This window comes from Pogoniulus pusillus, chromosome 7 (genome assembly GCF_015220805.1).
Source record: "Pogoniulus pusillus isolate bPogPus1 chromosome 7, bPogPus1.pri, whole genome shotgun sequence".
Taxonomy (NCBI): domain Eukaryota; kingdom Metazoa; phylum Chordata; class Aves; order Piciformes; family Lybiidae; genus Pogoniulus; species Pogoniulus pusillus.
The window spans coordinates 37,908,548-37,935,585 of record NC_087270.1 but is presented as its reverse complement, the minus strand read 5'-3'; the positions used below and the strand labels follow the sequence as shown (position 1 = coordinate 37,935,585).

Here is a 27,038-nt window from a genome sequence, read left to right as displayed (position 1 = left end):
AGATGTAGCAGCACTTGGCACTGATGAAGGAAAGGAGTTTATTAATTCTTGCCAGAATCATAGAATCATGAAGCCCTGGTTCCAGATACAGCTTCAGCACAGGGCAGAGAAAAGTCATATCCTGCTCCTGGGCACTCACTGCCCTTCCCCAGGCCAGGCAGAGGTCTGTCTACTGCATAGGAGGGGGCAGCAGGTTGGTGTTCACCTGTGGGGAGAAGCATCCTGAACAGCGGTCCCCAAGTGTCTGAGAACTCTGCGTTGGGCACCCACAGTTGGGTGTCCCCAGGCTGGAGAAGAGGGAGGTGTCACAGACACACCTTGGAGCTGATGAACTCCTGGAGCAGGCTGTACAGCTCTGAGTTCTCCTGCCGCAGGACAGCTACTTCGGTGAGAAGGCTGAGCCTGCCTGTGAGCACCTTGCTGGGAAAGGAGGGGAGAGCACTGATGTGGCCAGCCACAGAATCCCAGCATGGTGGGGATTGGAAGGGACCTTCAGAGATCACCTAGTCCAACCCTCTTGCTAAAGCAGAGTCAGCCAGAGCAGGTTGCCCAGGATTGTGTCCAGGCATGTTTGGAATCTCTTCTGAGAAGGAGACTCCAAACCTCTCTGAGCAGCCTGTACCCAACTCCAGCACCCTCCCAGGAAAGAAGTTTTTTCTCAGGTCCAGATGGAACTTTTTGTGTTCCAGTTCATGCCCACTGTCCCTTAGCCTGTCCTTGGGCACCACTGAAAAGAGTCTGGCCCCATCCTCTTGCCCATAGCCTTTGGATAGTGATCAGCTGCTCTTCTCCAGGTTAAGCAACCCCAGGTCTCTCAGCCTTTCTCCATCACAGAGATGCTCCAGTCCCCTCAGCATCTTTGTAGCCTCCACTGGACTCTTTCCAGTAGTTCCCAGACTCTCTTGAACTGGAGAGCCCAGAGCTGGGCCAAATACTCCAGATGTGGCCTCCCTAGGGCAGAATTGAGGGGAAGGAGAACCTCCCTTGACCTGCTGCCCACACTCTCCTGAATGCACCCCAGGAGACCATTTGCCTTCTAGGCCATGAGGGCACCTTGCTGGCTCATGGTGAACTTGTTGCCCACCTGGACAACCAGATCTTCTCTCCACAGAGCTGCTTTCCATCAGCTCAACCTTTAACCCTACTGGTAACAGCCCCACTGTGGTTCCCCCCAGCTGTGTCACCATCCTCCCTTGTCCCAAACAGCACTGCTAAACACTCACTAATATCCTTCCAGTGCTGCTGCCAGTGCATCCCACAGCTTCAACGTTGGCTCAGGTATGACATGTGCCAGGGCTTCCCAGTACTCTCCATCCTTGGAGCTGTCCCGTTCCTGTAGTGCCTTCTTGGCTGATCCACCCTTCTCCCTGAGAGACAGACAGAACCCTTCAGGGCAAGGATTGTCCCCTGGTACTAACCACTGATGAGGCCACAACATGAATCCTGGGTATGGTTTTGGGGGCCTCATTCCAAGGAGGACATATGACACCCCACCTGGAGTGGAGCCAGCAGTGTGCACTTGCAGCCCAGAAAGCCAAGCAGAGCCTGGGCTGCAGCAGAAGTGTGGCCAGCAGGGCCAGGGAGGTGATTCTCCCCCTCTGCTCTGCTCTGCTGAGACCCCACCTGGAGTACTGCATCCAGTGCTGGAGCCTCTATTCCAAGAGGGCTGTGGAGATGCTGGAGAGTGTCCAGAGCAGGGCCAGGAGGATGCTGAGAGGGCTGCAGCAGCTCTGCTGTGAGCACAGACTGAAAGAGTTGGGGCTGTGCAGGCTGGAGGAGAGGAGGCTCCCAGGTGACCTTCTTGTGACCTTCTTGTGTCCTTCCAGGATCTGAAGGGGGCTACAAAAAGCTGGGGAGGGACTTTGGAGGCTGTGAGGGAGTGGCAGGAGTGGGGGGAATGGAGCACAGCTGGAGGTGGGGAGCTTGAGAGTGGAGGTGAGGAGGAAGTTGTTGAGCAGGAGAGTGGTGAGAGGCTGGACTGGGTTGCCCAGGGAGGTGGTTGAGGCCCCATGGCTGGAGGTGTTTGAGGCCAGGCTGTGTGAGGCTGTGTGCAGCCTGCTCTAGGGTAGGGTGTCCCTGGGCATGGCAGGGGGGTTGGAACTGGCTGCTCCTTGTGGTCCCTTCCAACCCTGACTGATTCTATGATTCTATGACATTGAAGGGCTGGAGCATGTCCAGAGAAGGACCACAAAGCTGGTGAGAGGTCCAAACCCTCACCACAAGAGGACAAACCTTGCAAGGAGCAGCTGAGGGGATTGAGGTTTGTGGGCCTAGAGAAAAGGAGTCTCAGGGGAGACTTTCTCACTGTCTACAACTCCCTGAAAGGAGTTCAGTCTCTCCACACATGGAGCAAGCAATAGGACAAGAGGAAATAGCCTCAAGTTGGGGCAGGAAAGGCTTTGGTTGAACAGGAGGAACCATTTCTTCCCTCAAGAGGTTGTCAAGGCCTGGAACAGAATACTCAGTAACCTGTGACCTGAGGAGCTGTGGATTTGGGAACAGGACTGTGACTGCCAGTATCAGTTGTTAGAATGATTTAGGTGCCACTCACTGTGGTGGTCCCATGGAGGGACTGAGAAGTCATGTAGGTGTGGTGCTGAGGGTCCTGGTGTAGTGGTGACCTGGCAGTGCCTGGTTAGTGGTTGGACTCCATGATCTTAAAGGTCTTTTCCAACTAGAATGAGTCTACAATTCTTAGCCCTGGGGCTTAGCTCTTCAGAGGTGAGGAACAGTCCCATGCCCTTCAGCTGCACCAAGTGCCATTGTCATAGTCACAGGAACAAGCATGACCCCACAGCCTGCCCCATGGCTTTGCTTCCCATGCTGATGGTCATCCCCTGCCTTGTCCTCACCCATCCTTCACTCAGGCACTCTCTGTACCCCTTTGCCCTAGTGAGACCCTCCTCATCAACCTGTAATGTTGCAGGGGAAGCTTTTGCTCCAGCCAGGGCAATTCAGCCACCATCAGCCCTATCTTCACAACCCCACAGCCCTGCTCTGCAGCCCACTCTGGCTCCCTCCCAGTGCCAACAGCTCCACTCCAGCCCTAGTCCTACCTCGGCTTGTTGTGATCCTTCACAAATGCTTTCAGGATCTTTAGGACATCATCAGCATGGAAATAGAGGGGTGGAAGGGTGCCCAGAGAGCTCCAAGGGGACTTGAGCTTGTCCTTCTGCCAACCAGATTCACCTTCTTCTCTGTCCTCAGCTGAATCCATGACATCTTCCCCACCTGGGCTGTCTTGGCTCTGGAGGGAAGGTCAGCATGGACAACATCCTCTACACCAAGAGACACTTTTCTCCTGGGAGCTTCCAGCTGTCCCTTGGTAAATTTAGGGAGCTGAGGTGAAAAATCCATGTGGCAAGAACTCACATGCAAGAGATTCTGTTCCACCACCTCTCAGCCCTGGCACATTCACCTCTCTTGTAAAGGCACAGGGCAACATGTCAGGGCCACCACTCTGATCCCCATCACTGCCTTCCCTTGAGGATATGTTCTGCTCTCCCTCTCCTGGACCCAGGGGACCCCAATGCTGTACCCTGGTGGTCCCACCTGGCTGAGAGCCATCCCTTGGGCTTTGTACTTCAGGAAAAAATCCAGCAGCTGATACAGGTCATCCTCGCTGTCAATTTTCAGGGCCTGGGGAGCAGAGGAACCAGGTTAGCATGCCTCAGAGACATCAGGGGAGAGGGCTCAAGGTGAGGGTGTCCCTCTGTCAGTGCCATGCAAGACAAGAGTGGATGGTAAGAAGTCTGAGACCAGGCTGGAGGTACAAGGCTGGCCTGGAGGTGAGAAGCATCTGGCCAAAGCGCTTCGCATCCTCCCACCATGCTCTTCTTGCTCCAGGTTCCCCCCCAGCAATCCCAGAGGACCTCTCTGGAGTGGAGCAGTCTTAAACCACATGGACACAGGGCAGAGAGCTCCTCCCTGTGACCACCAAGGGATGGAGCAAGCCAGAACTCACTGCAAAGATGGAGTCAAGCTTCATGAGGGTGCTCTTGTGCCTCTTCAGTGTCTGCAGGGGCTTCAACCAACTGCTTGCCACAAGAAAACCCTTGGGGAAGACACATAGAGAAGAATCATAGGATCAACCAGGTTGGAAGAGAGCTTCAAGCTCAGCCAGTCCAACCTAGCACCCAGCCCTAGCCAGTCAACTAGACCATGGCCTCAGCCAGGCTTTGCTTCAACACCTCCAGGCATGGTGACTCCACCACCTCCCTGGGCAGCCCATTCCAATGCCAATCACTCTCTCTGCCAATAACTTCCTCCAGCCTAGACCTCCCCTGGCACAACTTGAGACTGCATCCCCTCGTTCTGTTGCTGGTTGTCTGGGAGAAGAGACCAACCCCCATCTGCCTACAACCTCCCTTCAGGTAGTTGGAGACAGCAATGAGATCAGCCCTGAGCCTCCTCTTCTCCAGGCTAAACAGCATGCAGAGAACAGTTTCTCCATCCCTGCCCAGAAGCCAGCCCATGACCATTGAGTGGGGAGGGTGGGCAGCATTTGGGCAGTGTGGACAGCATTTGGGCAGTGTGAAGGTGACAGGGCCAAGAGGCTCTGAAACTGCCACCCAGCAGAAAGGGAAGGTAGAGTCATCAGTGTGGTAATGCCAACAGGGCCTCATGATCTGAAGGTCTTGCTGGCAGTCCCCAGAGACAAGGAAGAACCTGGAGCATCAAATGTAGCCTGTGGCCAGAGGAGCTATGGATTGGGGAACAGGATTGTGACCATCAGTACCAGTGATTAGAATTATTTATCTGCCACTAAGGCTTGGAGATCCTGGAGTTTTGAGTCAAGGAATCACAGAATCAACCAAGTTAGAAGAGAGCTCCAAGCTCATCCACTCCAACCTAGCACCCAGCCCTGGCCAATCAACCAGACCATGGCACTAAGTGCCCCAGCCAGGCTTGGCTTCAACACCTCCAGGGACAGCAACTGCACCACCTCCCTGGGCAGCCCATTCCATTGGCACACCATAACCACCCAAGGAATGCTCCAGGCTTGGGGAAGAGGGTCTGGAAAATGCTCAGTGGAAGAGGAGCAGGGGAAGTTGGCTGACAGCCAGCTGATGATGAAAAAGCAGTGTGCTCAGGTGACCAAGAAGGCCAACAGCATCCTGGCTTGGATCAGCAATAGTGTGGCCAGCAGCACTAGGGCAGGGACTGGGCTCTGGTGAGGCCACACTTCAAATATTTGGTTCAGTTTTGGGCCTCTCACTCCTCTCCAAGAAGCACATTGAGGGCATGGAAAGGGTTCAAATGAGGACAGCAACAAAGCTGGTGAAGGGTCCAGAGCACAAGTCTTGTGAGGAGCAGCTGAGGGATCTGGGGTTGCTTAGCCTGGAGAAAAGAAGGCTCAGAGGAGACCTTCTGGCTCTCTACAGCTCCCTGGAAGTAGGTTGGTGCACTGTAGGTGTTGGTCTCTTCTCCTGAGGAAGAAGTGATGGGATGAGATTGAACAAGGTCAAGGGCAGGGTTCTACACCTTGACCACAACAACCCCAAGCAGCACTACAGGCTGGGGACAGAGTGGCTGAGAGCAGCCAGGAAGAGAGGGACCTGGGGGTGCTGGTAGATAGGAGCTGAAGATGAGGCAGCAGTGTGCCCAGGTGGGCAGCAGAGCCAATGGCATCCTGGGCTGGATCAGGAAGAGTGTGGCCAGCAGGACAAGAGAGGTTATTCTGCCCCTGTACTCAGCACTGCTCAGGCCACCCCTTGAGTGCTGTGTCCAGTTCTGGGCTCCTCAATTCAAGAGAGATGTTGAGGTACTGGAAGGTGTCCAGAGAAGGGCAAGGAAGCTGGTGAGGGGCCTGGAGCACAGCCCTGTGAGGAGAGGCTGAGGGAGCTGGGGGTGTGCAGCCTGCAGAAGAGGAGGCTCAGGGCTGACCTCATTGCTGTCTGCAGCTCCCTGAAGGGAGGCTGTAGCCAGGTGGGGTTGGTCTCTTCTGCCAGGCAAGCAGCAAGAGAAGAAGGGGACAGAGTGTCAAGTTGTGTCAGGGGAGGTCTAGGCTGGATGTTGTTAGGAAGTTGTTGTCAGAGAGAGTGATTGGCATTGGAATGGGCTGCCCAGGGAGGTGGTGGAGTCTCTGTGGCTGGAGGTGTTGAAGCCAAGCCTGGCTGAGGCACTTAGTGCCATGGTCTGGTTGCTTGGCCAGGGCTGGGTGCTAGGTTGGACTGGCTGAGCTTGGAGGTCTCTTCCAACCTGCTTGATTCTGTGATTCTACGACAATAGGAAATAGCTTTAGGTTGTTCCAGGAAAGGATTAGGTTGGATACCAGGGAAAACATTTTCCATGGAAGGTTTGTCAACAGGCAGCCCAGGGCAATGGTGGAGTCCCCATCCCTGGAGGGATTTCAGGGATGTGCAGGTGTGCTGCTGAGGGACAGAGTTTAGCAGTGCCTTGGCAGTGCTGGGTTAATGGTTGCACTTAATGACCTTCAAGGTCTCTTCCAACCAAAATCACTTGGTGATTTGTGAAGCCCTAGGGGAGCTCTCTGACAACAGGCTGCTTGGTACTGCCATGCAGAAGCCTTCACCCCAAAGGATGTGGAGCTTGGAAGAGATCCAATACAAGCTGCATCAAGTGGGGACAGGGCTCCTTTTCCCTGGCCAAGGCATCCTCACGCACCGACTCATCCCTCACAAGCTCCAGGATCCTTTTGGCTGTCTTCTTGTCGATATTTCTCAGAGCTCTGGCTCTGTCCTCAGCCTTCCCTGTGTTTCCTTTTCTTCCTTCTCCACTCTCCACTTCTTCCTTCTCTCTGCCTTCCTCCTGCTGTTCCCTAGATGTGCTCTCTGAAACATGGAGAAAAGAAGGGTGAGCAAAAACCTCTGTGCTCGATCTGTGCTCCTCAGTCACACCACTGCAGGAGTCATCCTGGAGGTCACAGTTACTGCCTATGACCTGGGAAGGACCACAGCCATTTTGGGACACCATCTGGTTTTTGGTTCACTTGTCTGCAACTGGGAGCACTGGGAACAGTATAGGGCAAATATCCCCAAGCTGATTTGGTGCGAGGTAGCTCAGAGCTGGGGGCAGCTCCTGCCTGGCCTTGTGATGTCACCCCTCCAAGATGATAGAGTCACAGAATGGTTTGGGTGGGAAAGGAGCTCTCAAGGTCATCTAGCCCCACCATCCAGCAGTGAGCAGGGACACCAAGCTAGGAGCTAGGAGCTAGGATCAGGTGTTGATCTGTTGGAAGGTAGGAGAGCCCTGCAGAGGGACCTTGCCAGGCTGCATGGGTGGGCAGAGGCCAATGAGATGAGATTGAACAAGGCCAAGTGCAGTGCTCTGCACTTTGGCCACAACAACCCCAAGCAGCACTACAGGTTGGGGACAGAGTGGCTGAGAGCAGCCAGGCAGAAAGGGCTCTGGGGGTGCTGGGAGAGAGTAGCTGAAGATGAGGCAGCAGTGTGCCCAGGTGGGCAGCAGAGCCAATGGCATCCTGGCCTGGCTCAGGAGCAGTGTGGGCAGCAGGACAAGGGAGGTTATTCTGCCCCTGGACTCAACATTGCTCAGGCCACAGCTTGAGTGCTGTGTCCAGTTCTGGGCTCCTCAATTCACGAAAGATGTTGAGGTGCTGGAAGGTGTCCAGAGAAGGGCAAGGAAGGTGGTGAGGGGCCTGGAGCACAGCCCTGTGAGGAGAGGCTGAGGGAGCTGGGGGTGTGCAGCCTGCAGAAGAGGAGGCTCAGGGCAGACCTCATTGCTGTCTACAACTCCCTGAAGGGAAGCTGCAGCCAGGTGGGGTTGGGCTCTGCTGCCAGGCAAGCAGCAATAGAACAAGGGGACACAGTCTTAAGTTGTGCTGGGGTAGGTCTAGGCTGGATGTTAGGAGGAAGTTGCTGTCAGAGAGAGTGACTGGCATTGGAATGGGCTGCCCAAGGAGGTGGTGGAGTCTCTGTCCCTTGAGGTCTTCAAGAAAAGCCTGGCTGAGGCACTTAGTGCCATGGTCTGGTTGACTGGCTGGGGCTGGGTGCTAGGTTGGACTGGCTGAGCTTGGAGGTCTCTTCCAACCTGCTTGATTCTATGATTCTATGATCTTCAACTAGAGCAGGTTGATCAGAGACCCGTGCAGCCTGACCTGGAATGCTTTCAGGGATGGGGCATCTACCAGCAGACCTCACCTTGCAATGGGGCAAGGACAGGAGTGACCAAAGGGGCTGTCACGGAGGAGGATGAAGGTCTCTGGGCATCATACCTGTCAAGATCTCTGCAGCCAGCTCAGTTGCCATCCTCTTCTCCTTGGGACACCTAAGAGGGCCAACATTGTTGAGGAACCAATAATGAGGCTCTTGCCAGGGCAGCCCCAGCAGCTGGGTGTGGATGATGCGATCTGCATCCAGGGCCTTCCGCATCAGCCCTTTGGCTTCCTTCTCATTCATCAGCCAGACCCCCAGGAACTTCTCAGCATCAACAGCAGCAAAGTGCCTGTGCAGAAGGGAGGGGGCTGATGGAATGAGGCCCTGTGCCTCAGAACAACAGGTCAGCTCCTTGTGCACCTCACTGAGGTGCTCTGAGGCCATGCACACCACACCTCATCCTCCTCTGCACGTCCTTGTGATGTCCCCTGATGGACTCGCAGGAGGCTGCCAGGCTCTGCTTCTCCTCTCCAAACTGCTTCTCTTGGTTGGCCAGCTTTGTCCTCAGGTTATTGAGCAGGCTGTGGAGCCTGGAGAGGGACAGCACAGCTGGGCAACCCCAAACAGGCATTCCTGACTCATATGAAGGCTTTGGGACATGAGGCTGCTTTAACTACTCAGTGCCAACACCTGACTGACCCTGATTGCAGCTGGCACAGGTTGGCCATGGCCAAAGTGTGCTGGGGGTTGCTAGTCCCTGCCTCTGCCCAGGGATGGGTTGGGACAGAACTTGTTGGCCTGCTCTAGGTCTCCACAAAATAAATGACACAGGGGAAGGGTGCAGTTCTGGAGCCCCCAACACAAGAAGGAGATGGAACTGTTGGAGTAAGTCCAGCCATGAGGATGCTCAGAGGGCTGCAGCACTTCTGCTATGAGGACAGGCTACGAGAATTGAGGCTCTTCAGCCTGGAGAAGAGAAGGTTTTGAGGAGACCTTGGAGTGGCCTTCCAGTATCTGAAGGGGGCTACAGGGGGGCTGGGGAGGGACTATTGACAAGGCCTTGTAATGACAGGACGAGGAGGAATGGGTTTAAACTGGAAGAGGGGAGATTGAAACTAGATATTAGGAGGAAGTTCTTTCCAGTGAGGGTGGTGAGACACTGGCACAGGTTGCACAGGGAGGTTGTGGAGCACAGAAGCACCCAATGTGATCTTTGATCACATTGGGTGCTTCTGTGCTCCACAACCTCCCTGAAGGTGTTCAAGGCCAGGTTGGATGAAGCCTTCAGCAACCTGTTCTAGTGGGAGGTGCCCCTGCCTATGGCAGGGGGTTGGAACTGGATGGCCTTTGAGGTCCCTTCCAACCTAAACCATTCCATGCTCCTGTGCTGGCAGCCAAGGCAGAGCCTGTCCTCCAGCGATGGATTTTTACCGGTTGATCTTCCTCTTTTGCCGGGCTTTGAGGATCATGTTCTCCTCATCCTGCTTCTTAAGCACTAGGAGGTTGTACTCCAGCTTCTCCTGGTTCAGCTGATAGATGGCTTTCACCTGCTGGAGCTGCTTCTCCAGGTTCTGGCATTTCAAAAGACACAAACCCAAGATGTGTCGTAAGCAAAGGTCACAGTGAAGCCTGGATCCTGCTGACTCTGATCTCCAAACCCCATCTTCCCAGGCACATTTTCCCAGCTAGCCACTGGCCACACTCATGGTGAGTGATGGAGATGCTGTTTATCCATAACAGATGTGGTGGGTGATGGTTTTAATCATAGAATCAGTCAGGGTTGGAGGGGACCACAAGGATCAGCCAGTTCTAAACCCCCTGCCATGGGTCCTTGCTCCTTCTGCCTTTGGAAAAGCACTGCAGGAACAATATATAGGAGACTTCTCTAGCAAGACTCTTGCTCAGATGCTTTCCAAATGGTGATCTTATTGAGGAACCAGGTGCTGTGTCCAGGAACTGCCCATGGAATCATAGAATCAGTCAGGGTTGGAAGGGACCACAAGGAGCAGCCAGTTCCAACCCCCCTGCCATGCCCAGGGACACCCTACCCTAGAGCAGGCTGCACACAGCCTCACACAGCCTGGCCTCAAACACCTCCAGCCATGGGGCCTCAACCACCTCCCTGGGCAACCCAGTCCAGCCTCTCACCACTCTCCTGCTCAACAACTTCCTCCTCACCTCCACTCTGACTCTCCCCACCTCCAGCTTTGCTCCATTCCCCCCACTCCTGGCACTCCCTGACAGCCTCCAAAGTCCCTCCTCAGCTTTTTTGTAGCCCCCTTCAGATCCTGGAAGGCCACAAGAAGGTCACCTGGGAGCCTCCTCTTCTGCAGCCTGCACATCCCCAACTCTTTTCAGTCTGCCCTCATTATCCCTCCCTTTCTGCTCCCTGCCTGGTGCTCAGAGATGCTGAGTGTGTGGTTCTGTCACTAAGTGCAGGGAAGAAAGGTTATGTAAAAAGAGTAGTCAGGCACTGGACAGGCTGCCCAGGGAGGTGGTGGAGTCACCTTCCTTAGAGGTGTGTGGACATGGCATTTTGGGACATGGTTTAGTGGCCATGATGGTGTAAGGTCCATGGTTGGACTCAGTGATCTTGGAGGTCTTTTCTGACCCCCAAAATTCTATGAGTCTATAAAAGAGGAGAGATTCAGACTGGAGAGAAGGAAGAAACTGTTTATGCTTAGGGTGGTGAGACCCTGGTGCAAGTTGCCCAGAGAGGTGGTAGATGCCCCATCCCTGGAACCACTCCAGGTCAGGTTGGTACAGGGCTCTGAGCAACCTGCTCCAGTCGAAGATGTCTCTGCTGACTGCAGGGGGAGTGGATTAGATGACCTTTAAAGGTTCCTTCCCATCCAAACCATTCTATGAGTCTATAAAAGAGGAGAGATTCAGACTAGAGAGAAGGAAGAAATAAACTGTTTATGCTTAGGGTGGTGAGACCCTGGCCCAGGTTGCCCAGAGAGGTGGTAGATGCCCCATCCCTGGAACCACTCCAGGTCAGGTTGGTACAGGGCTCTGAGAAACCTGCTCCAGTTGAAGATGTCTCTGCTGACTGCAGGGGGATTGGATTAGATGACCTTTAAAGGTTCCTTCCCATCCAAACCACTCAATGATTCTAAGCTTCCACACCAATTTGAATCTTCCTTACACAAAACTCAAGCCCATGATTATTTTTCCTTGCATCCTCAGTGGACACAGAGAAGTTCTTCTCCTCCTGTATCATACAGAACTGGGTGTACTTGCAGGCTTCTCACCTCCCTACAGAAACCTCTTCCCTGCTCTAAGCCCCACAGCCTCTCAACATTTCCTTAGCAGACATCTGTTTACTTGGCCTGTTTAAGACTCTCTGCTGTTCCCAAGCCTGTTGCCAAACTTGGACAAGGACATGCAGATCTGAAGCACAGAGGAGCAAACACCTCCCCTGCCTGATATCTAAACTCTCCCACAGCTACAGCTAAAGGCAGCAGGTGTGGTTTCACAGCAGCCCCACATCGCTGTCTGTGAACTCTGATCTCCAGCATCCTGCTGCCTCCCTCCCCAGAGGGCTCAGAGAGACAGCAGCAAATGTTTGTGTCACCTTCCAGGTCTTCATGATGAAGGTGAAGAAAAAAATCATAGAATCAACCAGGTTGGAAGAGAGCTCCAAGCTCAGTCACTCCAACCTAGCACCCAGCCCTGCCCAAGCAACCAGACCATGGCACTAAGTGCCTCAGCCAGGCTTGGCTTCAACACCTCCAGGCACAGCAACTCCACCACCTCCCTGGGCAGCCCATTCCAATGCCAATCACTCTCTCTGACAACAACTTCCTAACAACATCCAGCCTAGACCTACCCTGGCACCACTTGACACTCTGTCCCCTTCTTCTCTTGCTGCTTGCCTGGCAGAAGAGCCCAACCCCACCTGGCTACAGCCTCCCTTCAGGGAGCTGCAGACAGCAATGAGCTCTGCCCTGAGCCTCCTCTTCTGCAGGCTGCACACCCCCAGCTCCCTCAGCCTCTCCTCACAGGGCTGTGCTCCAGGCCCCTCACCACCTTCCTTGCCCTTCTCTGGACACCTTCCAGCACCTCAACATCTCTCTTGATATGGAGGAGCCCAGAACTGGACACAGCACTCAAGGTGTGGCCTGAGCAGTGTTGTCAGGACTGTTCTCCATGGACATGGCCTTTCAGGGTCATATTTTACTTGAAGTGAAATATGGACTAGGGGGAATGGAGCAAAGCTGGAGGTGGGGAGCTTGAGAGTGGAGGTGAGGAGGAAGTTGTTGAGCAGGAGAGTGGTGAGAGGCTGGACTGGGTTGCCCAGGGAGGTGGTTGAGGCCCCATGGCTGGAGGTGTTTGAGGCCAGGCTGTGTGAGGCTGTGTGCAGCCTGCTCTAGGGTAGGGTGTCCCTGGGCATGGCAGGGGGGTTGGAACTGGCTGCTCCTTGTGGTCCCTTCCAACCCTGACTGATTCTATGATTCTGTGATTCAAAGTTGGACAAATCCTTCTAGACATCAGCCCTAGCCTGGGCTTTTGAGGAGGACATCCCATGGGGGACAAACAGTGAGCCTTGCTGAAGCCAGTGGTGTGCCAGGGATGTGCTCTTCCACTGCAAGCCCTCCTGCTAAGGGCAAACTCATGATAATTCACACATCAGGTGTACCTTAGAGAAACCATGGGTTTGTGGCTAGGTGTCAGATGAAAAACCTCACCTCTGCTGGGCCAGGAGCCTGCCAAAGGAGGAAAATCAGGCTGATCTGAAGGGATCTGCTCTCAGGAGGCTCACACCATTCAATCCTCCCATCAGACATGATGGCAAAAGCAGCAAACACCTCGGCCTCCCAGGCTGCTGAATATGTCCTAGAGGTACAATCCATGGGCTGCAGACCTCTGAGAGTCAAGATGGACACTGTGCTGTAGGAGCCACAAGAGCTCCATCATCAGCCTGTGGACACGGGGCTGGACTGTGGAGGCTGAGGAGCTGAGGTGGCCAGGTGCCAGCTGCAGCTTTCATACCACCCTGCTGTCCCACAGAGCCAGCTCCACACCGAAAAGCAGAGAGAGAGCTGCTCTGCTGCCTCCCGTGGCACACACCAGCCTTTGCTCTACCTGCACGTCGCTCTCCAGATGGCTCTTCATGCTGTTGTACTCCTCCTCATCCTGTGCCCGCAGCTGACTCAGCTGTTTCTCAGTCTCTTTCACCTTCCTCATGCGGGCATGCAGGTATTCCAGCTGTGGACAGGAGGAGAACATCATCCACCAGTGCTCACAGAATCCTAATCATAGGACTGTTGGAAGAGACCTTTAAGATCATCAAAGTCTCTGCTGCCAGGCAAGCAGCAAGAGAAGAAGGGGACAGTTGTGGCAGGGGAGGTCTAGTCTGGATGTGAGGAGAAAGTTGTTGTCAGAGAGAGTGATTGGCATTGGAATGGGCTGCCCAGGGAGGTGGTGGAGTCACCATCCCTGGAAGTGTTCATGCAAAGCCTGGATAAGGCACTTAGTGCCATGGTCTGGTTGGTTGGGCAGGGCTGGGTGCTAGGTTGGAGTGGCTGAGCTTGGAGGTCTCTTCCAACCTGGTTGACTCTTGATTCCATGGTCATCAAGCCAAACTGGAGGACATCATCCACCAATCCTCACAGAATCCTGTAATCACAGGATTGTTGTAAGAGACCTTCAAGATCATCCAGTCCAACCTATCATCCAGCCCTATCCAATCAACTACACCATGGCACTAAGTGCCTTTTCCAACCCAAATGATTTTAAGGTTCTAAGCTATGCTCAGAGGGCTGCAGCAGCTCTGCTGTGAGCACAGACTGAAAGAGTTGGGGCTGTGCAGGCTGCAGAAGAGGAGGCTCCCAGGTGACCTTCTTGTGGCCTTCCAGCATCTGAAGGGGGCTACAAAAAAGCTGAGGAGGGACTTTGGAGGCTGTGAGGGAGTGGCAGGACTGGGGGGAATGGAGCAAAGCTGGAGGTGGGGAGATTGAGAGTGGAGGTGAGGAGGAAGTTGTTGAGCAGGAGAGTGGTGAGAGGCTGGACTGGGTTGCCCAGGGAGGTGGTTGAGGCCCCATGGCTGGAGGTGTTTGAGGCCAGGCTGGCTGAGGCTGTGTGCAGCCTGCTCTAGGGTAGGGTGTCCCTGGGCATGGCAGGGGGGTTGGAACTGGCTGCTCCTTGTGGTCCCTTCCAACCCTGACTGATTCTGATGATCCTCCCTCACAGAGACTGGCTGAGTGGCTCTTTGATCTGGTGCTGTGGGATGTGGCTTTGTGATCATCTGCAGTGCTGGGTTAGTGCTTGGACTCAACTTTAAAGGTCTCCTCCAACCCAAACGATTCTGTGACTGTAAATCTCAAAGCAACCTCACCTGCTGTGCACTGTGGGCCTGTATGGCTTTGTCCCACTTCTTCCTGTTGTTGTCCAGCAGCTGTTGCCTCTCCAGCTCAAAAGCTTTCTGGGGAACAGAAGAGAAGTTGGTGCTGGCCTCTCCTCACAGGTCAGTAGTGACAGAACAGGAAGGAATGGCCTCACGCTGCAACTGGGTAGGTGTAGATTTGGACATCTTGAGTGCTGTGTCCAGTTCTGGGCCCCTCGATTTAAGAAAGGTGTTGAGGTGCTGGAAGGTGTCCAGAGAAGGGCAAGGAAGGTGCTGAGGGGCCTGGAGCACAGCCCTGTGAGGAGAGGCTGAGGGAGCTGGGGGTGTGCAGCCTGCAGAAGAGGAGGCTCAGGGCAGAGCTCATTGCTGTCTGCAGCTCCCTGAAGTGAGGCTGTAGCCAGGTGGGGTTGGGCTCTTCTGCCAGGCAAGCAGCAAGAGAAGAAGGGGACACAGCCTCAAGCTGCAACACGACAGGTTTAGGCTGGATGTTAGGAAGAAGTACTTCACAGAAGGAGTGATTGGCACTGGAGGGGCTGCCCAGAGAGGTGGTGGAGTCACCATCCCTGGAGGTATCTAAAAGGAGGCTGGATGAGGCACTTAGGGCCATGGTTTAGTTAATAAGATGATGTTGGGTGATAGGTTGGACTCGATGATCTCAAAGGTCCTTTCCAACCTGGTTGATTCTGTGTGACATTAGGAAACCTTTTTCACAGTAAGAGTGGTCAGACATTGGAATGAGCTGCTCAGAGGGTGCTGGAATCACCAACCCTGGATGCATTTAAAAGTCATTTGGATGTGGTGCTTGGGGATATGGCTTAGGGTGAACCTTGTAGAGTAGAGATGTTGGTTGGACTTGGTGATCCTGAGGGGCTTTTCCAACTGGAATGTTCCTGTGATTCTGTGAAAGCTCTTCACCATCATGTTGCCAACCTTATGTTCCAGCACCTCAACATCTCTCTTGAATTGAGGAGCCCAGAACTGGACACAGCACTCAAGGGGTGGCCTGAGCAGTGCTGAGTCCAGGGACAGAAGAACCTCCCTTGTCCTGCTGGACACACTGCTCCTGAGCCAGCCCAGGATGCCACTGGCTCTCCTGCCCACATGGGCACTGCTGCCTCATCTTCAGCTACTCTCTACCAGCACCCCCAGCTCCCTTTCTGCCTGGCTGCTCTCAGCCACTCTGTCCCCCAACCTGTAGCACTGCTTGGGGTTGTTGTGCCCAAAATGTAGAACCCTGCCCTTGGCCTTGTTCAATCTCATCCCATTGGCCTCTGCCCACCCATCCAGCCTGGCCAGGTCCCTCTGCAGGGCTCTCCTACCCTCCAACAGCTCCACAGCTGCTCCTAGCTTGGTGTCATCTGCAAACTCACTGATGCTGGACTCAATCTCCTTGTCCAGATCATAAATAAAGATGTTGAACAGGACTGGGCCCAGCACTGGTCCTTGGGGCACACCACTGGTGCCAGCTGCCAACTGGATGTGGCACCATTCACCACCATATGAAGCAGCTACCTCAATCTGCAGGAGTTTGTGGCGGTAAGTCTTCAGCATGAATCTGGTCTGTTCCTCCATCCTCTCCAAAAGCAGGTGGATATCTTCTGACTGCTTCTTGATGGCCTCCACATATTGCTCATCTTTGTTTTTCAACTCCTGGAAAAGAAGAACAGATTCCAAAACTGGGGAGAAGTGCTTGAAAAGCAGGAATCCTCAGGAGTTAACTGAGAGGGGAGGATGAAAATGCTGCCAAAGGAGAAAAGGTGATGAGGACAAAGAGAAAATCAAGAGGTAGTGACTATAGAAGAAGAGAGACAGATCATCACTGCCAAAATGTCCAGGTGAGGTGGAATGGGAGGTGAGATGCCTGCAGATACAACACCACTCCCTCTCTGGGGGCCAGGGAAGCTGCTGTGGGAAAGGCTTTCCTCTCTGTACAAAACCACTCCCTGTCTCTGCTCCTTGGCCTTGGAGACCTGCCACTTTGTCTCACTGCTTCCATAGAATAGAATCAGAGAATCAACCAGGTTGGAAGAGACCTCCAAGCTCAGCCAGTCCAACCTAGCACCCAGCCCTGCCCAAGCAACCAGACCATGGCACTAAGTGCCTCAGCCAGGCTTGGCTGCAACACCTCCAGCCACAGAGACTCCATCACCTCCCTGGGCAGCTCATTCCAATGCCAATCACTCTCTCTGCCAACAACTTCCTAACAACATCCAGCCTAGACCTCCCCTGCCACAGCTTGACACTCTGTCCCCTTCTTCTCTTGCTGCTTGCCTGGCACAAGAGACCAACCCCACCTGGCTACAGCCTCTCTTCAGGTAGCTGTAGGCAGCAATGAGGTCAGCCCCAGTCTTTGCTTGAACACTTCCATATGTGACAGGACAAGAGAATAAGTGACAGGACAAGAGAAAGCAGCCAGGGCAGACTGAGGGTGGCCATGAGGAAGATTTTATTCCCCCCAAAGGGTTGTCAAGCCCTGGAAGAGACTGCCCAGTACAGTGGTGGGTCACAACCCCTGGAGGGTTTGAAAAGTCCTGTAGATGTGGTGCTGAGGGACATGGCTTAGTGGTGACCTGCCAGTGCAGGGTTAACAGTTGGAGTCCCAAGGGTCTTTCCCAACCAAACCAATTCTGTGATCTCATCACCCACATTGGAGCACTTGCACTGCACCTCCTGGCAATTCTGGCCTAGACCAGCTGGCACTGTGCAGATCCCTGCTGGACTGAAGAATCAGAGAGGGGTGACTGCTGCTTCAGAACAGCATCTCCCAGAGCTTGATACCCTCAGCCACCCCTGACTGGTCCTCACTCCACCTCCTTCAGGTGACTGATGAGTTTGTTCTTCTCCTCCAGAAGAAGTGTGCACTGCTCCTGCTGTTGGTTCAGCAGCTGCCACAGCTCCTCTGGGATCTCCATCTCCTTGGCCAAGGCCCACTTAGAGGTGATCTCCTTAAGCTTCTGTGTGCTAGACTTGGCTTCATCCTCCAGCTTCTTCACCCTGTGGGCAGTAAAGGACAAATGGGAAGCTGGGGCAGGGCAGCAAAGTGCTTCAGGTGTGCTTCAGTGACCCTCACCAGAGAACCACTCTCCTGCCCAACACAGTTTGAATTCAAAGTAGCATCAAAACAGCAGCAGAGCAGCAGCTTTCTTGCAAGGGACTGTCAGAGCAGCAACCAAGGGCAGAGCTGGCATCCTGCAGAACCTTCTCTTCAGACAGCCATTTCATAGTCTTGGAACAGTTTAGGCTGGAAGAGACCTTTAAAGGTCATCTAGTCCAACTCACAGGAGGTCAGCAGGGATACCTTCAACTAGAGCAGGTTGCTCAGAGCCCTGTCTGACCTGACCTGGAATGGTTCCAGGGATGGGGCATTTACCACCTCTCTGGGCAATCTGGGCCAGGGTCTCACTACCTCAGCATAAGCAGTTTATTCCTTCTACCTAGTCTGAATTTCCCCTCTTTCAGTTTAAAGCCATCACCCATTGTCCTGTCACAACAGGTCCTACTAAAAACTCTGTGCCCCCCTTTCTTAAGGGCCTCTTTAAGTACTGAAAGGTCACAAGAAGGTGTCCTGAAGCCTTTTCTTCTCCAGGCTAAACAAGCCCAACTGCCTCAGTCTGTCCTCTCAGCAGAGGTGTTTTAGCCATTGCATCGTTTTTGTGGCCTCCTTTGGACCCACTCCAACAGGTCCATGTCTCTCCAGTGCTAATGAATCTAAAGATGGAGACTCCAGCACTGCCCTTGCCCAGTGCTCTAACAACCATTTGCCTGGAGGAGAAAAGACTGAAGAGCTCAGCTCAAGCAGCAGTCACCTTTGCAAGAAGCACAAATCCTTCTTCCACGTGAGCTCTGGGAAAGAGCTGATGGAGAAGCAGTGCAAAACAGCTTCCCAGCTACATCTAGGCTACATCCAGAGACAATACTCCACGTAAAGCCCAATGGCACTGAGCAACCAATATCTATATCACAGCCACCACCTTTGCCACCCCAAACCTGTTCTATGGCTGCACCCAAAGAGTGGCTGCCAATGGCTCCATGGCCAAGGGGAGGCCAGGGGCAAGCAGAGTCCCTCAGGGGTCAGTCCTGGCACCAGTCTTGTTCAGCATCTCTGTGGGTGCCATGGGCAGAGGCACTGAGTGCAGCCTCAGCAAGTTTGCTGAGCACACCAAGCTGTGTGGTGCAGCAGCCAGGCTGGAGAGCAGGGATCCATCCAGAGGGAGCTGCACAGGCTGCAGAGGTGGGCACAAGCCAAGCTCAGGAGGTTCAGCAAGAGCAAGTGCAAGGTCCTGCAGCTGGGTGGAGGCAATGCCAAGCAGAAATGCAGGCTGGGCAGTGAGTGGCTGGAGAGCAGCCCTGAGGAGAGGGACCTGGGGGTGCTGCTGGAGGAGAAGCTCAACAGGAGCCAGCAGTGTGCACTTGCAGCCCAGAAAGCCAAGCAGAGCCTGGGCTGCAGCAGCAGAAGTGTGGCCAGCAGGGCCAGGGAGGGGATTCTCCCCCTCTGCTCTGCTCTGCTGAGACCCCACCTGGAGTACTGCATCCAGCTCTGGAGCCTCTATTCCAAGAGGGCTGTGGAGATGCTGGAGTGTGTCCAGAGCAGGGCCAGGAGGATGCTGAGAGGGCTGCAGCAGCTCTGCTGTGAACACAGACTGAAAGAGTTGGGACTGTGCAGGCTGGAGGAGAGGAGGCTCCCAGGTGACCTTCTTGTGGCCTTCCAGGATCTGAAGTGGGCTACAGAAGAGCTGGGGAGGGACTTTGGAGGCTGTGAGGGAGTGGCAGGAGTGGGGGGAATGGAGCAAAGCTGGAGGTGGGGAGCTTGAGAGTGGAGGTGAGGAGGAAGTTGTTGAGCAGGAGAGTGGTGAGAGGCTGGACTGGGTTGCCCAGGGAGGTGGTTGAGGCCCTATGGCTGGAGGTGTTTGAGGCCAGGCTGTGTGAGGCTGTGTGCAGCCTGCTCTAGGGTAGGGTGTTCCTGGGCATGGCAGGGGGGTGGGAACTGGCTGCTCCTTGTGGTCCCTTCCAACCCTGACTGATTCTATGATTCCATGGGCAGTTCCTGGACACAGCACCTGGTTCCTCAATAAGATCACCATTAGGAAAGCATCTGAGCAAGAGTCTTGCTAGAGAAGCCTCCTATATATTGTTCCTGCAGTGCTCTTCCAAAGGCAGAAGGAGCAAGGACTCAGTGTTGCCTGGCTGGTCTCAAAGTCCTAGAAGAGCCAACCTCTTGGAGACTGCCCAGCTTCTCTGGTGAAGCAGAAGAGGTTTGTCCAGGAAGCCATACAGAGAGATCAGAGAGCTAGAGAGGCTGGAAGGGCTTAGGGAAATTGTTGCCTCTCACTCACAGCAGGATTGACTTCAGCCTCAAGAGCAGGTTGTGCAGGACCTTGTCCAGGCATGTGCTGAGGCTGCACCTCAAATCCTGGGCTGAGTTTTGCACCTCTCACTGCAAGAAAGAGATTGAGGTGCAGGAGCAGATCCAGAGGAGGGAAATGAAGCTGGTGAAGGGTTTAGAGCACAAGTCTGGTGAGGAGCAGCTGAGGGAGCTGAGGTTGTTTGGTCTGCAGAAAAGGAGGCTGAGGGAAGACCTCACTCTCCACAACTCCCTGAAAGAAAGGTGCAGTGGACCCTGCTCTCTTCTCCCAAGTCAAAAGCAATGACAAAAGGAAATGACCTCAAGTTGCATCAGGCTGGACATGAGGAACAATTTCTTCCCCAAAAGGCTTATGATGGCCTGGAACAGCCTGCCCAGGGAAATGTTGGAGTGCTCACCCCTGATGGAACTGAGAAGCTGTGTAGATGTGGTGCTGAGGGGCATGGTTTCGTGGTGACCTGGCAGTGCTGTGTTAACAGTTGGACTCAGTGATCTTAAAGGTGTCTTTCAATCAAAACTATTCAAAACTATTCCAAGAAGAAAAATCTCTCCAACATCAGGGGCTCCTGACCCAGGAGGTCTCACTGTGAAGGCTTTGCTATCTAACACCTGACAATCAGCACAGCCTCACATTCTTCCCACCTCTCACACACAGTCTGACACGGCTGTTCCAGCTCATTCCCATGCCACAGCTGACAACTACCTCTCTCTCCATGACTGGAGGGCAGCCTCAGCACAAGATGTCATGCTCTCCATGATGTTGTTGCCTCCAGGCTCAGGAGAGCTGCTCAGCAAGCCAGAAGCAAGGGCAAACTGTGCTTGTGCTTCTCAAGCAAGAAGACCACAAGTGCACATCGTAGAGGCTCCAGCTGAGAAGCAGCTCTGGAGCTGAAGATGTGAGGGATGGAGAGAAGATCAGTAAGCAGACATCCATAGTGCTGCAGTGCCACCTGGGGAAGCCACCAGCCTTGACCTGCAGAGCTCTGTAAAGGTCCAGCTGTGGCAGGTGGGATCTAGAGGCTCTCTGTGCCAATCTTTCTTTGGAACATCAGTTCAGCACAATCCTAAGTGCTGAGCATGCCTGGGTGACTACAATTAGGATGTCCTCAGAGAGCTGCACCAACATCTGCACTGCTCCTTTCCAGCAGCCCAGACCCACCCTGCAGTCTCTTTCTTACCTCTGCAGCTTCTGTTCTGCCCCTTCTGCCCTCCTCTGTGTTTCCCTCAGGTCAGCAGCCACCTGGATGCTTGTCACCAGCTGTGTGCCATCAAAGAGCAGCTTGCTCAGCTTCTGTGAGGGAGGATCATGGAAGAATCACAGAATTAACTTTTGTTGGAAAAAAACTTTTAAGATCATGGAGTCCAACTGCTAACCCAGCACTGCAGGTCACCACTGAATCATAGAATCAAGCAGGCTGGAAAAGACCTCCAAGCTCAGCCAGTCCAACCTAGCACCCAGCCCTGGCCAAGCAACCAGACCATGGCACTAAGTGCCTCAGCCAGGCTTGGCTTCAACACCTCCAGGGACAGCAACTCCACCACCTCCCTGGGCAGCCCATTCCAATGCCAATCACTCTCTCTGCCAAAAACATCCTAACAACATCCAGCCTAGATCTTCCCTGGCACAACTTGAGACTGTGTCCCCTTGTTCTGTTGCTGTTTGCCTGGCAGAAGAGCCCAACCCCACCTGGCTACAGCCTCCCTTCAGGTAGTTGTAGACAGCAATGAGGTCAGCTCTGAGCCTCTTCTTCTCCTTGCAGTGCCAGGCAAGCAGCAACAGAACAAGGGGATAGTGCCAAGTTGTGGCAGGAGAGGTCTAGGCTGGATGTTAGGAGGAAGCTGTTGGCAGAGAGAGTGATTGGCATTGGAATGGGCTGCCCAGGGAGGTGGTGGAGTCACCGTGCCTGGAGGTGTTGAAGCCAAGCCTGGCTTAGGCACTTAGTGCCATGGTCTGGTTGGTTGGGCAGGGCTGGGTGCTAGGTTGGACTGGCTGAGCTTGGAGGTCTCTTCCAACCTGCTTGATTCTATGACCTTAGTGTACCCTTGGGCACTCCTGGAAAGCCCCACAGGGCACCAGCACCAAGAGGAAGATGCTCAGACCACCTTGTTCTACTTCTCTGGCATATGCAGATGGGTCTAGAAGTTAGGTTGGGTTTTGGATCCATGGTGTCAAACCCTGATTTTTCCAGTCCATGGGCTGTTTGTCAAGGGGAAATGGTATTCCCAGGATCCAGCCCAAGCCATCACCCTCCACTCAGTCCTGAGAAGTTTGTGTCCCTGTTTCTTCTCACAGAAACACTGCTGTGTGACACTAAGCATCTTACAAAGCTAAAAGGAGGGTAAAGCCAAATGTTTAGAAGCCAAGGACCTGGAAGGACCTTCCAGTCCTACCTGATTTGTCTCCTCAATCAGCTTCTGCCTCCTTCTCTGCTCTTCCTCCTCCGTAGGCACCTTCAGCTCTGTACCTTCCCCAAGGGTCTGCCTGGGCAGAAAAGGGAGAAGGGCAGAACATTTTGCATGAAATCATCCTCCCAATGCTTGGAAACAGCCTTGAATCTGGGATCCCAGCCCAGACCACATGGCTCAGCATGGGCCAACAAGGCACACTTTGCTCCTTCTTCACCTCAGCAGGTTTACTTCCAGGCCAGGTCTCCACAGATGGAGAAAGGGTTGCACAGCCTCCCCAGAAGATTTTTTAACCCTATAATTCTCAACCTGGGACAGGGTCCAGACTTCCTTTTCTGGAGCTGGGAGTGCAGCCCAGTGCTGATTACTTCTGCATTACATGGCTGGAAGAACTCAGTCCTTGTTTGCTTCCCAGAGGGAGAAGGGACAGGGGCAAAGACTGTCTAGGTGGCTGCAGGATAACATAAAGAGAGACAATTCCTATATCAAACCATTCCAGAGTTGACCCCAACCCTATGCTAGTTCCTTGGGGTCAGTCTAACCTACAGGGAAAGCTCCAATACCTGGAAGGGAAAAACAAGGCTGTTGGGATGTTGGTGAGCTAGGTAAAGTTTGGGCCTATGGTTTGCTCACAGGATTCACAGGTGGTTCATCCTTAGTTTAAGGAGAAGATGATGGTTATGGCAATGCTGCTCCAGCTTTCCCCAGGCTGCAGCAAGATGGGGACCCTGCCTCAGATCCAGCTCAGAAGAGGATGGCAGAGTACTGCCACTTCATGATCTGATCCTACCCACCCTGGATGCACTTCAAAGGCTTGGGAGAGGACCCCAGTTCAGTCCTGCTTTGGGGAAGTGTGTCCTGTTGCTGCTGAGTCCCAGGTTTAGGAACACCAGTCTGATCCACGCAGCCACTGTTCTGGTGTTGGTTTTGTCCAGGAGGGTAGAGAGCCTATGGCAGGGCAATATCTCAGAGACAAGGGTATCACTGGCTCAGTGACAGGCCAGGCATATTCCTGACTTTGGGCTGTGCTGGGCTTGGAAGAGGTGGTCCTTGTCATCCTGCCATTTGGCAGGGCATGGGGAATGTTTGTGAAGGGTGGCCCCTGCCCCAACGCCAGCAACAGAAGAAGGGGACACAGTCTCAAGTTGTGCTGGGGGAGGTCTAGGCTGGATGTTGTTAGGAAGTTGTTGTCAGAGAGAGTGATTGGCATTGGAATGGGCTGCCCAGGGAGGTGGTGGAGTCACCATCCTTGGAGGTGTTGAAGCCAAGCTTGGCTGAGGCACTTAGTGCCATGGTTTAGTTGATTGGCCAAGGCTGAGTGCTAGTTTGGACTGGCTGAGCTTGGAGGTCTCTTCCAACCTGCTTGATTCTACGATTCTCTAAATTCAGGGGCGCAGGCAGCTGCAACCGGACTGGGGGCGCGGTAGGGGAAAGCTTCGAGCCATGTCTCTTACCGGCGCTTGGCATCGAGGCGGGCAGCAGTGAGGCGGCGGCGACCAGCGATACGCTCCTCGGCGCTGAGGTCGACGTCGCCAAAGGTCGGAGCCAAATCCCTCCGCGCCGCCTGCCCCGCTCCCGTTCCCCGCCGCATGTCGCCTCCGGACCTCTACCGGGGATGCGCCATATGGCGAGAGCGTCGCGGCGTCGCCTAGCAACGCCAGGAGGGCGCATGCGCAATGCCGGCGCGGGGGGCGGCTCCGCGCTGCTGCTCCACCCAGCGGCGAGGTGCTGCTACTGCGCATACGCGGCGCGACCGCGCTGATTGGGGGAGCCCGCGGGCCGGAGCCTGAAAGGGAAGGAGCGAAGCGGGGTGGGGGGGGAGGAAAGCACAGGAGGAGCTTGGGGCTGGGGTGCGGCCGCCGTGAGATGGTGCCTGGGTCTGTGCCTGCCGCTGCTGCTGCATCGCTGCCGCCGCTGCTGCTGCATCGCTGCCGCTGCTGCTGCTGCTGCATCGCTGCCGCTGCTGCTGCTGCTGCATCGCTGCCGCTGCTGCTGCTGCTGCATCGCTGCCGCTGCTGCTGCTGCTGCATCGCTGCTGCTGCATCGCTGCTGCTGCATCGCTGCTGCTGCATCGCTGCTGCTGCATCGCTGCTGCTGCTGCTGCTGCCTAGAAAAGCACCTCGGGGTGCTGCTCCACAGCCGGTTGAAGACGGGCCAGCGTGTGCCCAGGCATCCAAGAGGAGCCGCTGGCCCTAGCATTATATTGATAATGCTCCCATTTTAACACAATGGCATGTCTACAACTACCTGAAGGGAGGCTGTAGCCAGGTGGGGTTGGTCTCTTCTGCCAGGCAAGCAGCAACAGAACAAGGGGACACAGTCTCAAGTTGTGCCGGGGGAGGTCTATGCTGGATGTTAGGAGGAAGTTCTTCCCACAGAGAGTGATTGGCATTGGAATGGGCTGCCCAGGGAGGTGGTGGAGTCTCTGTGCCTGGAGGTGTTCAAGAAATGCCTGGCTGAGGCACTTAGTGCCGTTGACTGGCTAGGGCTGGGTGCTAGGTTGGACTGGATGATCTTGGAGGCCTCTTCCAACCTGCTTGATTCTATGACTGGATGATGTTGGTTGGGTAGGTGGGACTGGATGGATAGGTGGGACTGGATGAGATCTCGGAGGTCTCGGTTCTAGCTGCGTCGCGGCTTGTATCAGCGATAACGTGGCCCGCTGGAGTAGCGCAGGGATTGTCGCCCTCTGCTGGGCACCGGTGAGGACGCACCCTGGGGCTCTGGGTTCAGCGTTGAGCCCCTGGCTCCGAGGATATGGAGCAGCTGGAGCGTGTCCAAAGAAGGGCATCGGCGAAGGGTCTAGGACACAGGTCTTGTGAGGAGCGGTTGAGGGGACCGGAGCTGTCTAGCCTGGAGAAAAGGCTCAGAGGGAGAGCTTCTGGCTCTTCACAGCTCCCTGGAAGGAGGCTGTGGTGAGGTGGGAGTCAGAATCTTCTCCCAAGGAGCAAGCAGCAGGTGCCCCAGGGGAAATTTAGGTTGAAGTTGGGGAAGAATTTCTTCCTCGGAAGGGTTTCCAAGCCTTGAGTCAGGCAGCCCAGGGCAACGGTGGAGTCCCCAAGCCCTGGAGGTGTGCACGAACCATGTAGCTGCGCTGCTGAGGGATGTTCTAGTGGTGACCTGCTGGTGCAGGGTTAATGGTTGAACTCAATGATGCTAAAGGCCTTTTGCCAGCCTGAATCATTTGGTGATTCTATCCCTGGTGGAGCTGGCTGGGATCTATGGAGGCCATGGTTTAACATTCTGTTCAAGCAGGGCCAGCCACAGGCAGTTGCCCAGGACCACATCCTGAGTGCTGCTGTGTGTGCCCAGGAAAAGAGACTTCTATAACCTCCTTGGGCTCATAGTACAAAACTAAAACAGGCCAGCAATGTGCATTCACAGCCCAGAAGCCACCCTGCTCTTGGGCTGCATCCAAAGCAGCATGGGCAGTAGGTCGAGGGGATTCTGCCCCTCTGCTCCCCTCTGGTTGTTCCCCATCTGCAGCAGTGGGTCCAGCGCTGGGGTCCTCAAGACAGGAGGGGCATGGACCTGTTGGAGCACGTCTAGAGGCCAGCAAAATGGTCATAGAATCATTAGGTTGGAAGGCACCTCAAAGCTCATCCAGTTCCAACCCCCTGCCATAGGCAGGGACACCTCCCACTAGAACAGGTCACTCAAAGCCTTATCCAACCTGGCCTTGAACACCTCCAGTGGTGGAGCAGCCACAACCTCCCTGGGCAACCTGTGCCAGTGTTTAAGGACCCTTTTGCTGTTAGGCTGAGAGAGCTGGGGTACATCCACCAGGGAAAGGTCCAGGAAGGTCTTTATTTCAGTATATAAAGGGCACTTAAAGGTGCAGAAAGGATTTTTAGCAGAGCCTGTAGAGACAGGACAAGGGGCAGTGGTTTTAAACTGGAGGGCCTAGGTTTAGCTTGGCTACACTGAAGTTCTTTACAAGGGTGACAGGAACCCAGAGAAGATGTGGATGTGCCATCCCTGGAAGTATCTGCTCAAGAAGTCCCTTGCCCAGTCCAGCCATGATGACTTCCCTCAGCTCATCAGAGTTGAGATGCTGCCAGGGAGGTGAAGAAACCCCAAAGCCTTTCCCTGACACCTCCTTTGGAGTTTGCCTCTTGGTTCTGCCTGGGTCTTGTCCCACCCATCCAGGAAGCCACTTGTAGCAGCCTCCAGCAGGGAGATGCAGTTCTCTGGAATGGTGACATCAATCTTCAGGAAGGTCAAGGAGGGGAATCTGGGGAACCACAGGTTGGTCAGGCCTGTGAACTCTTCCATGTGAGGAATGGGGGATATCCTGCTAGCCCTGGCAGCAGCCCCCCATACTCAGCCTCCTCCTATCTCCATGGCAACTCCAGATACAAATTCCATGGCAACCCCATGGCAACAGCACAGGCAATTCCACCAGTTCCCACAGCCTGGAGGTAGCTCTGATGAAGCTCAGAGATCTTTTTCTCTGTGCCTGATGGCCAGCACCAGTAGCTGTAGATGGAGGAGGTCTGAGGTCATCTCAGACTCATCCATCACCATCATCCCAAGGCAGGTCCCACACCCTGGCACACTGCTACCTCTCCAGGTCTGTATCTGCTTCTTCATGTCCAACCTGGACCTCAGGGAGCTCCCTTCAGAGGACACTGGGACAGAAGCCAGGCAGAAAGAAAACTCACCCTTCAAAGGGGAGTTTTAGGGAAGGGCTGTGAGGTTGCTCCAAACCCCTGGCAGGATCCTGAGATGGAACAATCAACCCACCATGGCTGGAACAAGGCACCAGGAGGGTGATGGCTGGGCTGGGTGGGGGAGGACAGCCTGAGGTCTGTGAGCATGGGTTGAGTTGGGGTCAGGGATG

The 27,038-nt window shown here is 54.4% G+C and overlaps 2 protein-coding genes across 8 annotated transcripts in view; one reads left to right on the top strand and one right to left on the bottom strand.

Annotated features, from left to right (window-relative positions):
* Positions 1 to 27,038, top strand: part of PTK2B (protein tyrosine kinase 2 beta) — a 77,266-nt gene that overhangs the window by 1,371 nt on the left and 48,857 nt on the right. The window contains exon 1 of one of the 7 annotated variants that reach the window (XM_064146604.1): positions 26,753 to 26,768. The exons of the other annotated variants lie outside the window; for them this stretch is intronic. The gene's annotated coding sequence lies outside the window, so the exon portion shown is untranslated. Of the gene's footprint in view, positions 1 to 26,752; positions 26,769 to 27,038 lie in introns of those variants that run through there. 7 annotated transcript variants of the gene reach the window in all.
* Positions 22 to 23,811, bottom strand: DRC1 (dynein regulatory complex subunit 1). Its single transcript, XM_064146813.1, has 17 exons — positions 23,650 to 23,811; positions 22,181 to 22,271; positions 20,968 to 21,080; positions 17,238 to 17,421; positions 15,940 to 16,077; positions 14,419 to 14,505; positions 13,167 to 13,289; positions 9,510 to 9,649; positions 8,534 to 8,668; positions 8,198 to 8,427; positions 6,628 to 6,794; positions 3,965 to 4,054; positions 3,553 to 3,639; positions 3,057 to 3,247; positions 1,224 to 1,367; positions 318 to 420; positions 22 to 205 (listed from the first exon to the last, which is right to left on the bottom strand). The coding sequence occupies exons 1-17, from the start codon at positions 23,784 to 23,786 to the stop codon at positions 170 to 172; spliced, it is 2,196 nt and encodes a 731-aa protein (XP_064002883.1). The 5' UTR covers positions 23,787 to 23,811; the 3' UTR covers positions 22 to 169.